The following is a 14,522-nucleotide window of genomic DNA, read 5'->3' as shown; positions in this document are numbered from 1 at the left end:
CAGACAGGCTGGGGCTGGGTGTGGTGGTCCATCTGTCCCAGCACTGGATGGACAGACAGGCTGGGGCTTAAGAAGCAGACTGTGCCTGAGGAGCAGCATGTGAGGTTGTCCTGGCCTCCACACAAACTTAGAACAGTTTGAAGAAAGTGCTGTTTGCACACTTGACTGTTGTGGGTGTCTTCTGGGAGGAAGTGTGGGGTTAGGAGTCTGGCAGGCTGTGGTGTCAGATACCTAAGGTTAGTCCCTTTGCTGTCTCTAAAATAAAGAGAATAATACACACATTATGTAGAATGTGTGTGTGCATGTGAGCACGTGCACCTGTCTGCTGACTTGGTGAGGTAATTTATATAAGATGCTTCACACTGTACAATACTGAGTAGCATTCCATAAATGGTCTGGAGTTTTTACCACCATCATCTCATACCCGAAAGTTTCTAAACTTTCTTTGAAAAAAATGTAATTTAGAAATCTTAGTCTGGAGCCGGCAGCATGGGTTTTTTGTTTGTTTGTTTGTTTGTTTGTTTTGCTTTGTTTTTATTTTTTTGGAGTTTTGAGTTAATAGGAAGAGGGGAGATACCAGACACTGGGTAAGATGCTAAAATCCTGCTTATTTCACAGTAATGTGGGTAGGATCATCTTTGTAGAGAGTTCCTTTCCTTGATAAAATTTAAGCTGGCAGCCTCACATGTAAGCACTAGTGTCTATAATCGGAAAGACCAACCTACACATTTTCTTGACAATCTTAGTTCCTGTAGCCATCTTAGTGACCAGGAAACATGTTCCCAAAATTTAGAGTTCTGTGGATACACTACCTCAGGGAGCAGAGCAGAGGCAGTACAGACCACCTAGATGCATGTGATGGTAGATGGTGGCCAAAGGAGAGCAAACACAGCGGTGGGCATGCAGACAATCTCATTAGAACATGCAGTTTGCTCTCAACACTTTCTGCCTCAGACTTTTCTGTGTTGATGGAAACCATCCTAGTTGCCCTCATCTGGAACACACAGGGTAGATACTTTCTTACATCTGAGTATAGACACAAAACATGAAAGCCCAAAGGGAAAAAAAAATAACTTAAGGTCTCCTGTCCAAATGCTGCCTCCTCTCTGAGCTGTGACTGACCTCTTGGCGGCAAGTTCGCCTAATTCAGTCATGTGACAGCCTGTCACAGTTACTCAGCCAGGCCATATGGTGGAGCAATATCTGTTAGGACATTCCCTTTATTGCCAGCACGTTTTATTGCTTAATGATAGGAAGAAGAGTTCATGTAAGTTATCTCCTAAGTACAGTTAGCTCAATATCCGTGGTTTCTCCATCCAGGCATCAACCAACTGGGGATCAGAGTATTAAGGAAAAGTTTGTACCTGCACTAAACATTGATAGAACTTTGCAGTGGTCATCCCCTAAACAATACAGCACACTAATGTGGTGTAACACTTGTACTCAGTATTGTAAGCGTTCAGAGATGGTTTAAAGTGTACAGAGGACATATAGATCACATGTAAGCCCTGTACTACTTCAGGGACTTCAGCATCTGCAGATACAGAGGTCCTGGACCCAGATCATTGCATCACATACTGAGGGATAGCACTGAATTGTTCTGTATAGTTTTGTAAAAGCTGCTAACCAAAATGAGTCATTCACTGCAAAATGTAATACCATAACAAATTTAGTTAGCGGTTCTTTAATTCCTTTGTGTCTATGGTAACTGCTCAGTTGGTAGGAATAAAGTCATGTTTATAAATGTGATCTGACCAGGGTTTCTCAACAAAAAGAGCTGTAACTTACTTTTCTGGCCAAAACAAAAAGTCTTAGTTGGTCATTGCCACCTTGCCCCTTGCAATGAATCTAAAGCAGTTCTGGTCTCCAGGCACCCAGTGCAGATCTTTTTCCTTAGCTGTGTAGCACAGCATTGACTGTTGGTTTGTAGCAACCGTGCCTAGTGATTATAAACATTCAGATATTCTTTAACATAATTTTGCAAGAAAATCACTGTCTAAAATAGTTCAACCCAGAGCTGCCTTGATTGAAATGAAGTGCTACACTACAATGCCCACCTACCTTTATAGGCTTGGGGTTCTTCCTGGAAGGTGGCGTGCTGTTTGTACAAGTGGTGACTGGTAACCAGACTCTGAGCATTATGGGATAATGCCTGTTGGTTGAGTTGGCTTATAGCTTCATATTGCAAGCTATATGTTTTTTAATTTAGTATTTGCCTTTTAACTACAATGTACTGTTTATTTACCCAGTATTTTCTGTTGCCTTTATTCTTAAAATTGTTATATTAATCTCTTTCATGTGCGTTAAGTAAATATGATCCTTTTTTAGTTGTTTGATTCCTGACATAGAAATTTAAAAATCTGTGCAGCATTTATTTGCATCAGAGCAAAGAGAAGAGATCATTAAAAGTGCAATAGAACATGCTGGCAACTACATAGGTATCTCCCTGCGGATCAGGAAAGAACCACTGGAATTTGAGCAATATTTGAATCTTCGTTTTGGAAAATACAGCACTGATGAATCTATCACATCTTTGGCAGAGTTTGTGGTCCAAAAAATATCTCCTAGACATTCGGTAAGAGATGTATGTTGAATATAAAAAAATTGTTCTGGTGTTTTGTCAGCTTTCTTTAATAACTTTTAAACACATTTCCATTTTATTGTTTGAAGGAACCTGTAAAAAGAGTTCTAGCAGTCACAGAAACATGCTTAGTGGAACGAGATCCAGCAACCTACAACATTGCAACATTGAAGCCCTTGGGAGAAGTGAGTAAGCCTGCTTGGCTTAAGGAGCCAGCTTCCTATTGATTAACTTGAGTTTCTGTTTTAATATTTACTGGTTTCTAAGGAATGAGAAACAGGCTGGCATGGTAGCTCATACTTGTGAACTTAGTACTTAAGGAGGCTGATGCAGGGGATCAGGAGTTCTAAGCCAGCTTCAGCTACATATCAATTCCAAGGCTAGCCTGGTCTATATGTCTCAAAAATCAGCTACAACAACAAAAGTAAATGAGAAACAGGCATGATCTCTGTTCTTATTAACCTTTTACTTATTAGTTTTAAGACAATAGAGACTATATATAAATATTACCTTCCTAATATACAAAGAATGGAACATTTATCTCCATAGTTGCATGAAATTTGAATGAAGTTTTTAAACAATTCTTAAATTCTGATATTATAAGCAAGTTACATTTGTGAATAATGACTTTACAAGAAAAAATGATAATCTGGTTTTTACAATGAAGTACTATAGAGCTAAACATTGGGGGTTTGGGTAAACTTTTTATTTGAATTTTGTTTTTCTTAGGTATTTGCATTGGTTTGTGACTCAGAAAACCCACAACTTTTTACCATTGAGTTTATAAAAGGGCAAGTTCGGAAATACTCCTCAACAGAAAGGTAGGGTTAGGTTACCTGTGTGAACATGCGTGTGCGCATGCATGTGTGTGAGTGTATGTGTATGGTCTTTTTTATTTTATAATTTTGAGGTCATAGGATGTGCAGAGCAAATAAATTGGTCAATGAAGGATAAAAAAAAAAAGACAATCTGGAAATTTGAAATTATTGAATTTGGGAGAAAACATTGCTGCATGTTTTAAATGAGCCCAGCTAACCTGGTCTGTGTCATATGCATACCCAGAACGGACGTAATCCAGATGAGGCTTGTCTTATCGGTGACTCTGGGTATTGGCAAGGTGACCATCTTAACAGAAACACGTATAGTCATGGTAACATTTCAGAATTGCTGAAACCTAGAAAGATTGCTTATATCATGAACTTGAGTGGGCACCCATCATGTCATGTTTCCACACAGTGTGTGGTTCTGCAGCAGTGCAGACCTTGGGCACTATACATACACTATCATGGGTGAACCATGAAAGCAGATAATGAACAAGACATGATGCTACATGCTGTATGGTTCTGCTCTTTGGGCGTTTTAAAACAAAATCAAAAGTAGCTGTGTTACATCAGCAATTGGGTCTTTCTAATATATACAGAGGCACTTTATGTGGTGATCAGAATATGTATAAACTGGATTGTGATGATTGTCCAACTGTTTTAATTTATACAAAATTGTGGAAGATTTTAATGGAGTGTGTTTTGTGGTATGTATGTTAGGCCCAGGGAAAGGTATTCAAGATAGATAACCTGTAGACAACTAAACAAGAAGCACAGAAGCCATGGTTTACCTACCTCATACCAAGTCATACAGCAGTAGTAGGGTAAAGTGTTGCTCTGAGCCTGGAACTCTGCTGTTCAAGCTGAACTCTACCACTTAACCCCACTGAACCCCTGAACCCCAGTAAACCCCCTAGCACATTACCTGCAGAAAGGCCTGTGCTTCATTCTAGACCCAAAGTCTCTTTAAGTATCAAACCTAAAGCTTTGTGCTTTTGACTTTGCTTAGAGATTCCTTGTTAGCAAGTTTGCTGGATGGAGTAAGAGCCTCTGGTAACAGAGATGTTTGTGTTAAGATGACGCCGACCCACAAAGGCCAGCGATGGGGGTTACTCAGCATGCCTATAGATGAGGAAGTTGAGAGCCTTCACCTCAGATTCCTAGCTGCACCTCCTAGTAAGTACTAGCTTTAATGTAATTGCATTTCCACCCCAACAGGACGGTAGTTTAAAAACTGGGAATACAACGCTTTAAATCTCCCCTAACCCTTCTCATCTCTTTGCAGATGGCAACTTTGCAGATGCTGTATTCAGGTTCAACGCTAACATTTCCTACAGTGGAGTTCTGCATGCAGTAACACAGGATGTAAGATAAGTTGTGTTGCCCTCTATTCATTGTCACTAGCTTTTGCTATGGAAATGTCCCTCAAATATTTACTGTTTGTTTACCCTAGGGTCTCTTCTCAGAAAACAAGGAAAAACTAATCAATAATGCCATAACAGCACTGTTGTCTCAAGAGGGGGATGTTGTTGCTTCAAATGCAGAACTTGAGAGCCAGTTCCAAGCTGTGAGGAGGCTTGTAGCCTCCAAAGCTGGTTTCTTGGCCTTCACTCAGCTTCCAAAGTGAGTTAGCTTTGGTAGAGGGCTTGTTGCCTCATGTCCAGGGCTCTGGGTTTAATCTCCACGGTTACAAAAAAAACGGGCATGTTGCTTTTAGAACTTAACTTTATGTAAAGATTTTGAACAACTTAAAATAGAAAATATTGAATAATTTCTTTCTTTTATGTGGGCTAAATCTCTTATATATGATGGTTTAGTAGTTTTTATCCTTGAGCAGTAAAAAGGGAGGTAGATGGGGCCGATGTGGGATATTGGCTCTGTAGTTACTGGTAATATCACTGACTTCTGTGTTAATGGATTTAATTAATGATTTGCCCTTTCATTAACACTAAAACAGTGTCCTGGTAAAGTAGATAGGGTTAGGAAAGTGCATTCTAGACATGTAACTGACACCATGCCACTGTGGAAACTTAAGATGACCTGTAATTCTAATAATAAGTGTGACATTCTGTTCTGTACTTGGTGTTTGCTGTGAAAGGTTTCGGGAGCGCCTAGGAATGAAGGTAGTGAAAGCACTCAAGAGAAGCAACAATGGAGTCATCCACGCGGCTGTGGACATGCTCTGCGCCCTCATGTGTGTGAGTACTCTTCCTAGGTTGACTTCATGCTTCTCTTCCCATAAATCCATAATTGTGCATTTCCTAAATTGTTCTCATGGCCATTTGTTTCTTCAGTTGGTACGTCCTGTGTTCTGACTGGTGTTTTGTGTGCAGTTCTTCGATCCAAACTGTTGGCAGGCTAGTGAGGCAGTCTCATATGTGCAATGTGAAGCCGAGCCCAAGGCATCCCTGAGGCATCCCTGAGGCTCAGCACTTAGTCTTTGGTGGTAGTGAGGAGAAGGAGTCTCCATGTGTTTGTATTTCAATACTTGAGTAGGAATCTTTCAGTTCTGGATAGACTTTATCTAGCATGGAAGATGGCATGTCCAGAAACATACATGATTAGCACACACAACAGGCAGTGATTGTAGGTGTGTGGGATGGCAAGGGTGGGTAATTGGGACTTGAAGCTAGAGGCATATGCAGAAAAGATTATGTAAAAGTCTTCTCCTTCAAACAAAGACCTGAGTTTGTCCTTTTTATAACATCGACTGAAAGACCTTTCAACAGGGAACAGTCACATGACTAGATTGGACTTTTAGAAAACCCACTCTTGTGGAACATGGAGGGAGAGAAAAGTTGGAGCTGGTAGACCCATTTGTCATGCAAAGAAAGAGATGGTGAGCTGGGATAATGACAGTGGCTGAGAAAGTAGAATGTGAAAGCTGACTGGCACAGATGTAGCTCAGTGACACAGCATGAAGCGAGTGACAGCTGTTCACTACATCCAAGTTCCTTATGTATCTCAGGGGTTTGTGTACTGTCTGGGATTGTTCTATATGTAAAGCTTTATAGGTAGTCTTAGTGATAGAGGACAAACATTCCCCAAAATGAATTAAAGTTTATTATCTCAACGATTCCAAGTAATTCTGTTAAAGAATTAAAGTAGAACATAAATTTTGTGAAACAACTGAGTTTATGCATTGGCTATGTACAGGGCTGGCTACGGTTAGTCCCAGCAGGCCAATTTTACAGGAAGACCTCGAGGCTCAGGTAGTCACCTGTTTCCTTGCCTAAGCCTCCAGTCAGGTTAGGAGCGGAGCTCTACTCTGACCACCATGGAGGCATCAGCAGTCAAAGGACAGGTGCCTTGAGGGGAAAAAAGTACATTTCTTCTTTGCCAATTTTAGCACTTGCTTTTAAGTTCTGAGTTTCACCATTTCAAATTTAAATTATAAAGGTCTTGGGATGAGGAATTGTTTTCCTTTTGGTGGGAAGGCCTGTGACTTTGAGAAGGAGCAGTGCTTGTGTAGTCACTCTGTGGAAAGATCATGTTCAGTTACTTGTTGGGGAAATTGTCAACTCGGATGAGACTCGAGAAACTGTCAGCTGTGCCTGCTGCTTGTCACCAGTTTTCCCTCTGCCATGGACTTCAAGGCTGTGTGTGGGTTAGCCGCTTCCATGTGGAGCGGACATCTACAGATGCCCTTTCTGTGACGCCAGCACAGGACACTGCTTATGAAGTTCACTCTTTAATCAACAGCCCATGCATGATGACTACGACTTACGACAAGAGCAGCTAAACAAAGCTTCTCTCCTCTCTTCAAAGAAGTTTCTGGAAAACTTATTGGAGAAATTTAATTCCCATGTGGTAAGTTGTAATTAATGTTTTCTTCATTGGAGATGTTATACAGAGATTTCCTAGAAGTGTGGTGTAAACTTGTTTTTGTCATAGTGCCCATCCCTCAAATGGTTACAGTTCATTTCTGTCACTAGTAACAAAAGATTCTTGAACTTTATTAGCTAATATAGTAATTGGAGATTGCTAATAATATTAGCTAACTAGCAAATGAAAAAGAGTACCAGAAATGCCTTCAGACTTTTATAACGATATTTCAGATTTTTTTCTTTAAATAAAAATGTTGTGAAATAAATTGTTCTAAGAATAAATCTTACCATAACTACCAGTCCCTCAGGCATTGAATTTCCTAGAGGATAGAAATTTTGTGAATACAATCAAATTGCCACAGTTTTACAGATATTGTTAGATTACTTTTTTTCCCCCATTTTTATTAAATGTGTGTGGGTATTTTGCCTGCCTGTATGTCTGAGCCACATGGGTGCAGTGTCAGTAGGGGCCAGAAGAGGTCAGCAGATCCCCTGGGACTGGAATCGTGCTGTTTTGAGCTTATCCATCATGTGGGTGCTGGGGATCGAACCCAGGAAGCCTGGAAGTACTGTAAATATTCCTAACTGCTGAGCCAGCTCTGCAGCCTGTGATTGGCTCATTGACTTCTCCCTCTCCCTATTTCTTCTCCTCTCCCCTCCTTTCCCTCTTCTCTTTCCTCTCCCTCTCCTCCTCCCTGTCCCCCCTTCCCCTCCCTCTTCCTCCTTCCCTCCCTCCCTCTTTTCTGTCTGTCTGTCGGTCTGCCTCTGTCTTCTTCCCTCCTTACCTCGCTCCACTCAATTACACATTAACTTTAGTTAGAATGCACATTTGAGCAATACAGGTTATTCTCTTAAGGTTTTAATTATGTTAAATAATTAATCTTGAATTTTAATTATGTTCTTTAGAAAATGATAAACAGTGGGTTTACTATATTAACTAATAAGTACTCAAACACCATGAACACTTGAATCTCTGTTGAAAAATTGGAGTCATTGTTTCTGTCTGACACCCAGAATGAAGAAAAGGAGCGTGTCATTGCTGTGCTGGGGCTGAAGCTCCCTGCATCTGCAGTGCTGGGGCTGAAGCTCCCTGCGTCTGTTTCTAAGCAGTGTGCTGCTTTCTTTCAGGATCATGGGACTGGTGCCCTAGTAATTAGTTCACTCTTGGACTTCCTTACCTTTGCCCTCTGTGCTCCATATAGTGAGACAACCGAGGGGCAGCAGTTTGATATGCTCTTAGAGATGGTAGCCTCCAACGGAAGAACGCTTTTTAAACTCTTTCAGGTGAGCTTGCATGTCCCTTGTCTAATGGCCGCACTGGCTGAAAGACTCCGTTAAGAATTGTTGCTTCCCTACCCTTCAGGACCAGTAATTCAGGGCCTTCCCTGTGTTCCAGGCAAACACTGTGCTACTGAGCTCCACCCACAGCTGGATCAGAGTGTATTAAATTGTGTGTGCACATGTGTATGTATATATACATGCATGCTTTCATTGTGACAATGTAACCTTGAACATCACCATGTCAAACTTTTAACCCACAGGTTTCTTGGTGTTTTATGTAGAGCTCTCATGCTATTGGCAAATGTTGTATATACTTTGCTAGCTTAGATGTAGTGAAAGGCTTACTTTTTTGCCTTGGTAGGCTTAAAGTTCCCTTTCTTTACGAATGTCCACACAATCAAGGTGAGTTTTTACCCGATTGCTTATAAGCACTGGAAAACATTTGTTATTTTATATGATACTGTAGTATTTATTGTATTCATAGATTTCTATATATATTTTATATAAATATTTGTGATTTTAGTGCTATTAATTATAGTATATATTGTTATTCATGTTAGTGTTGCCTATTTCCTAAGCTTTCATAAACCTGACATGCTTAAAACTAGACTCCAGTCTGAGTTGAGACGGATCTTTTGCTAATTTGTTTTCCCTAACTTTGTGGCTTATCACCTTGCACAAACGGTGTCTGTTCCTTAGGTGGAACAGCTAAACGTGTCAGAGTGAAATTCTCTTTTAGTCACTGATCTTTCCCCCTTCGTCCTTAAAGCATCCTTCCATGGCGATTGTGAAGGGAGCTGGATTGGTTATGAAGGCAATAATAGAGGTGAGAGAATCATTTTGAAATCTTAAAGTTCCTGGAATGTTGATTGATTCTTTTTGTTGAAGTTGACAGCATTGCCATTCAGTGTCAGAGGGGAAACTTCTTACTGTCTGGTTAAGAATAATTTTAGATTTTTATTCAGAAGTTGAGGGTAGAGGCCACACTGAGAACGAACATACACTGTCATCTCCAGATACTGCACTCACACCTTGTTTATTTGTTGTGATGTAAAGTTTGCTTTCCTTGATATTGGGGGGGTGGGGGGGGAGCACTGAGCTGGAGATACTGCGACTGTGCGGGGATCTGCTATGGAAGAGTTAATGGGGGAAGGACGTCATTGTGAGGAACAACAGAAGTCCCTCTGCTAGAGTCACTGCCCTGAGGTGCTTTCCTCTGCAGGGTCAGTGCGTTAGCCTTGTGCTCTTTAAAAGGTAAAACCCTGGGCTGAAGAGATACCCAGTGCTTGAGAGCAATGATCCTTCTCACAGAGGGCAGTGCCTCAAGTCCCAGCACAGAAATGGTGGCTCACAGCAGCATTCAGTTCAGGCCCTAGGGATCTGTTGCCCTCTGCCGTGCATGTGTGTGCTGCACAGATACGCAAGCAAAACACTCATACACGTAAAAAGTTAAATCTTTTAAAAATTTTTTGAAAGATAAAATCATAGTTACAAAATAGTAGCTGCATTCTGTGATGTTTATAGTAACATCAATCTAAATGGCTTTTGAATGCCTGTATTTTTATGTCATACTAGCAATTTGGATAAAATGTAAGAGATTCTGCTCTTCACAAAACATGGCTGTTGTGGTATGCATAAAACATTGATAAAAAGCAAAGAATTAGTTTGCCCTTAAGTATTTTATAGGCAAACTAAAGACAGACAAAGGTGTAGATGTCAAACTGGGTACAGGGTAGAAGTTTGCTTTCGTCTCTGTTGTGCATGTTTAGTGTATGTCCATTGCTGAAGTCTAGCTCTCCCTCTCCAGCTAATAGGTGCTTGAACAGGTTTAGCTTCGTCTTTGGCTTCTGCAGAGCTTATGGCATCAGTCAGAGTTAGGACCCTGATGGCAAACAGTGACCTCTCAACCATTCTCCCAGCATTCTACCACTGCAGTCCTAGAGCCAGTCATCCTTTAGAAACAAGGTGCTGACTTTGGGCATTATATATACATCACACTTAAATTTATAGCCAGTGACTCTAGCTCATTCTCTAAAAGACATAATTTGTACGTAGTCTTGGTAAGTACCTCAAACAATACATAAACCTTAAAGAAAAAGTTGTGTTGAAAAAAAGCACAAGAACTGGAATAAAGATTTGCCCTACACCACACTCCACATAATTGACCTAAAAATGATTTTATCATTAATAGCCAAAGCAAGCCTGACTTGTGTCTTTGATAAGAATTGGTATTCTTCCTAAGCCACCTTCCCCTGTTACAAGCTAATAAATACTCTAGAAGCCATCCTACTTTAAATCTTAAATTCAGCAAAGTATAATTCATAAGGTAAATTTAGCTGGAAACTGAACCTCATTCTAAAGACAACTATTACCTTTAAAATCAGCTGCAGTCCCAGTGTTTGTTTGAGGGTAACTAGAAGTTCCTTCTCTTCTCTTCCCTTTCCTTTCCCCTTTCCTTTTCCCTTGTGTAAAGCTGAAAGGTTGGTGCTATAAAGTTAAAAGAAGGGGCTGGAGTGATGGCTCAGTGGTTAAGAGCACTGACTGCTCTTCCAGAGGTCCTGAGTTCAATTCCCAGCAACTACATGGTAGCTCACAACCATCTGTAATGGGTCTGATGCCCTCTTCTGGTATGTCTGAAGACAGCTACAGTGTACTCATATACATAAAATATATAATCTTTAAACTAGATTGCTGTGTTAGGTACCATCTTTCCCTTTTTCCAAAGGAAGGTGACAGAGAGATTGCTACGAAGATGCAGGAGCTGGCCCTAAGTGAGGGCGCCTTACCTCGACACTTACACACTGCGATGTTTACAATCAGTTCAGATCAGCGCATGCTTACAAATAGGTAAGTTGATGAAGTCCTTGTAAATTAACTTTCTATTCAGATTAGGTTTCAACATTGTATATGGCAGGAGCATTGGGATTGCACAAGTGTTCCATTTTCATTTGATCCATGCAGTTCCATGAAGGTGTATGCTGGATGACCCTGTTGATGGATGATTTGAAATAAGGTTATGGTGGGAGGATTGGATTCTTTTTTCTGTCATCAGAGTCTTGATGCACAGTCGTGGGGTAGGAAAGTCTATCTAGAAGCTTATAAATCCTTCTCATAGGCCTAGGCCTTTTATTTCCTGTGATTGTTTGCGTCATACAGTCCCACATGGGAAGCGTTCACAGAGTTAATTTTTAAGTAAGTTTTGGTCAGTTAGGTACTCTACTTTATAAAGGGGGGGGGGGTGGACCTTAAACATAGTTCCACCCTAAACTAGGCTTGTTCCAAATCTCTGATGAACCACCTTTCTCCCAGTTGTCACTTAATAATAAATGTAAATCGCCTTGTTTATTCCAGGCTGCTTGAGTTCCACCATTTTAACTCTATGGCTTCTGATCCATGACCCCCTCAACTGCCCAGAGCACATCTGACTCTGAAATTACAGTTTCCACTTTATAAGGAGTAGCATAAACTACTCATGCATGGTTCGTCAGTATCTGTTAACAAACTAACTGTATTTAGTCAACTTATTTAGTTTGTGTATATACACATATTTTATTTTTTGCTTTGTTTAAATGGGTAAGAACTCATTGTCATGTTCATTCCATTTAAAATTCAAGCAAGTCAGATGGCTTACCTGGAAAAGCTGCCAAGCTGAGTCCAGTTTTCTGGACTCATAGCTGAAAGGTGAAACCTACTCTACAAATTGTCTTCTGACCTCTGAGACATGCACTCACGCGCACATACTAACATGCACAGACAGAAAACAGACAGTGTAATAAAAGAGTAATGCTGTAAGGCAAATTAGTGTAGCTATCAGGAAAGCACGTTAAATTGGAGGAAATTCATTAATATTTAGAAGAGTATCTAAAGTTCCTCTTCATTATATATTTATTTTTGACAGTTTCTAATATCTGAATTATTTATATGTAGACATATTTCTTATAATTATGAAATTTGTTCTTGAAAATTCCTTTCTGTTCTAGCTGAGCTAAAGCAGAAACCTTTCTCAATGTCTGCTTTTTTCAGACAGCTAAGTAGACATCTAGTGGGACTCTGGACTGCTGATAACACAACTGCCACTAACTTGTTGAAACGTATTTTGGTGAGTCTGCCGAGAAAATGGAAAGCTTTTTTATGCCTATCAGACAGAATTTAATGATGTTATTTACACCCTAATTGAGAAGGCGTGCGTTCTCAAGCATTCACACAGAGTTGCCCCTCTGGCCAAACTGTAGTGTTTGAGAACACTAAAGCTTTGAAGGCGGAATTTTCTTTTATTTTGAAAGTGGATTTCTGTATTTTGTTGTTAGCCACCAGGCTTGTTGGCATACTTGGACAGTTCAGATCCAGTTCCGGAGAAGGACGCAGACCGCATGCACGTGAGAGATAACGTGAAAATAGCCATGGTAAGTCCACTCTCCAGGCCAGCCGAGGTGCTGCTGTGCTGCCCTTCTCTGGGAGACTGAGCCTGAAGGAGAGAGCTGCCCTGAGCTCACAGTTATGGCTCATAAGATGTTGTATGGCTAATTAACTTTTTATACACACACAGAGATGGGTCACTGTCACCACGGTCTAACTGTATTATGATAGTGTGTTTTTCTCTAATTCATTAGTGATAATCATTCAAGGATGGCTTTCTTTAGAAATTTCGAGTGTCTGTGTTATTTTATAAAGAATATGGAGTTGCTCTTTAGTGGGAAAAGGAATAAATACTGAATAAAAGTTACTTGTAACTTTTCCTCTTTCAGTGTCTCTGTTAATTATTAATGTCCTGAGCTGGGTATAATGGTGCACACCTTTAATCCTGGCACTTGGGAGGCAGAGAGAGACAGAGCTCTATGACTTCAAGGCCAGCAGAGTGAGTTCTAGAACAGCCAGGGCTACAGAATGGGACTCTGTCTTTAGATGGACAGACAGATGGACAGATGGTAGACAGACAGATAGACAGACGGTAGGTAGATAAACAGACAGGCAGATGGTAGGTAGATAGACAGACAGATGGTAGATAGACAAACAGATATTAATGTCTTATCCCTGAGTAAATTACATAAGCATTTCTTGTGATGCTGTGTAACATTTCTCACATCATCTTCTGTAGTCCTACTCCTGAGTTTGTGTTCACCATGCTTGAACCTTTTCAAAACAGATCATTGTGCAACTTGAGTGGGGAGGTTAATAAGGTTTCTTGCATGGGAAATTAGTTCACTATACAAGTGTTCACTTCTGCTTCTTCACTAAACATGCATGTCACTTTTTTATTTCCTTGTTTGAAATAGTGTGATCCAGCTGTATATAGTTTTAAAACAAATATGAAAGTAGCTATGTAATGATTCTAATATTATAGGATCAATATGGAAAATTTAATAAAGTTCCAGAGTGGCAAAGACTAGCTGGAAAAGCTGCCAAAGAAGTTGAGAAGTTTGCCAAAGAAAAGGTTGATCTTGTGTTGATGCACTGGAGAGATAGAATGGGCATTGCCCAGAAAGAGGTAAGTGTGTGTGTGTGTGTGTGTTAAGAATGAATCAAGTGCTCTTTCAAAACCAACAACACCTACAATGTCTTTATTTATGGAGGTTACTTTTTTTTATTAATTATTCAAAGAAAATCAGTTAATTTTCACCTGCAAATGGATTTCCAGTATGTCTAAATATAAGGGAACAAACATGTTGCCTATTGATCTGAAACTTGGATCAGTCTGTTATTTAAGAGTTGAGCATAGCAGGTTAATGCCAACTTAACGTAAGTGATGGCTGCGGTGTGAAGAGCCACTCCGCAGGCTTTCAGGCCAGTGCACACACAAGGTTGGACTTGCTAACTAGTGTCTGAGCCTCACCTCGTTACCTACTTAATTGTGGTTTTCTCAGAAATGTACTTTCCATCTTCTCTAAAATCAGAATAGCGTTACTTCCCGTTTCTGTCTCTCACACAGAGCTGTTTAATGTCTAAACTGCATCATTAGAGCACTGTGTAGGACCTGGATCATCATTAGAGCACTGTGTAGGACCTGGATCATCA

General features: G+C 40.3%; 1 protein-coding gene across 2 annotated transcripts in view; it reads left to right on the top strand.

Moving 5' to 3' along the window:
• Positions 1–14,522, top strand: part of Dnajc13 (DnaJ heat shock protein family (Hsp40) member C13) — a 110,389-nt gene that overhangs the window by 30,976 nt on the left and 64,891 nt on the right. For both annotated transcript variants that reach the window (XR_004111876.1, XM_031345643.1), the window contains exons 7-20: positions 2,369–2,575; positions 2,671–2,766; positions 3,311–3,402; positions 4,412–4,578; positions 4,688–4,767; positions 4,856–5,025; positions 5,501–5,600; positions 7,105–7,212; positions 8,358–8,513; positions 9,280–9,336; positions 11,236–11,357; positions 12,534–12,609; positions 12,818–12,913; positions 13,852–13,995. Coding sequence is in view for 1 of the 2 variants with exons in the window: in XM_031345643.1 (XP_031201503.1) it covers positions 2,369–2,575; positions 2,671–2,766; positions 3,311–3,402; positions 4,412–4,578; positions 4,688–4,767; positions 4,856–5,025; positions 5,501–5,600; positions 7,105–7,212; positions 8,358–8,513; positions 9,280–9,336; positions 11,236–11,357; positions 12,534–12,609; positions 12,818–12,913; positions 13,852–13,995 (1,671 nt within the window). In the remaining variant the exon portion in view is untranslated. The remainder of the gene's footprint in view (positions 1–2,368; positions 2,576–2,670; positions 2,767–3,310; positions 3,403–4,411; positions 4,579–4,687; positions 4,768–4,855; positions 5,026–5,500; positions 5,601–7,104; positions 7,213–8,357; positions 8,514–9,279; positions 9,337–11,235; positions 11,358–12,533; positions 12,610–12,817; positions 12,914–13,851; positions 13,996–14,522) is intronic.

The sequence above is a fragment of the Mastomys coucha genome, unplaced genomic scaffold (genome assembly GCF_008632895.1).
Source record: "Mastomys coucha isolate ucsf_1 unplaced genomic scaffold, UCSF_Mcou_1 pScaffold23, whole genome shotgun sequence".
NCBI lineage: Eukaryota > Metazoa > Chordata > Mammalia > Rodentia > Muridae > Mastomys > Mastomys coucha.
The sequence above is the reverse complement of the archived record's forward strand: the minus strand, read 5'-3'. Positions and strand labels throughout refer to the sequence as shown.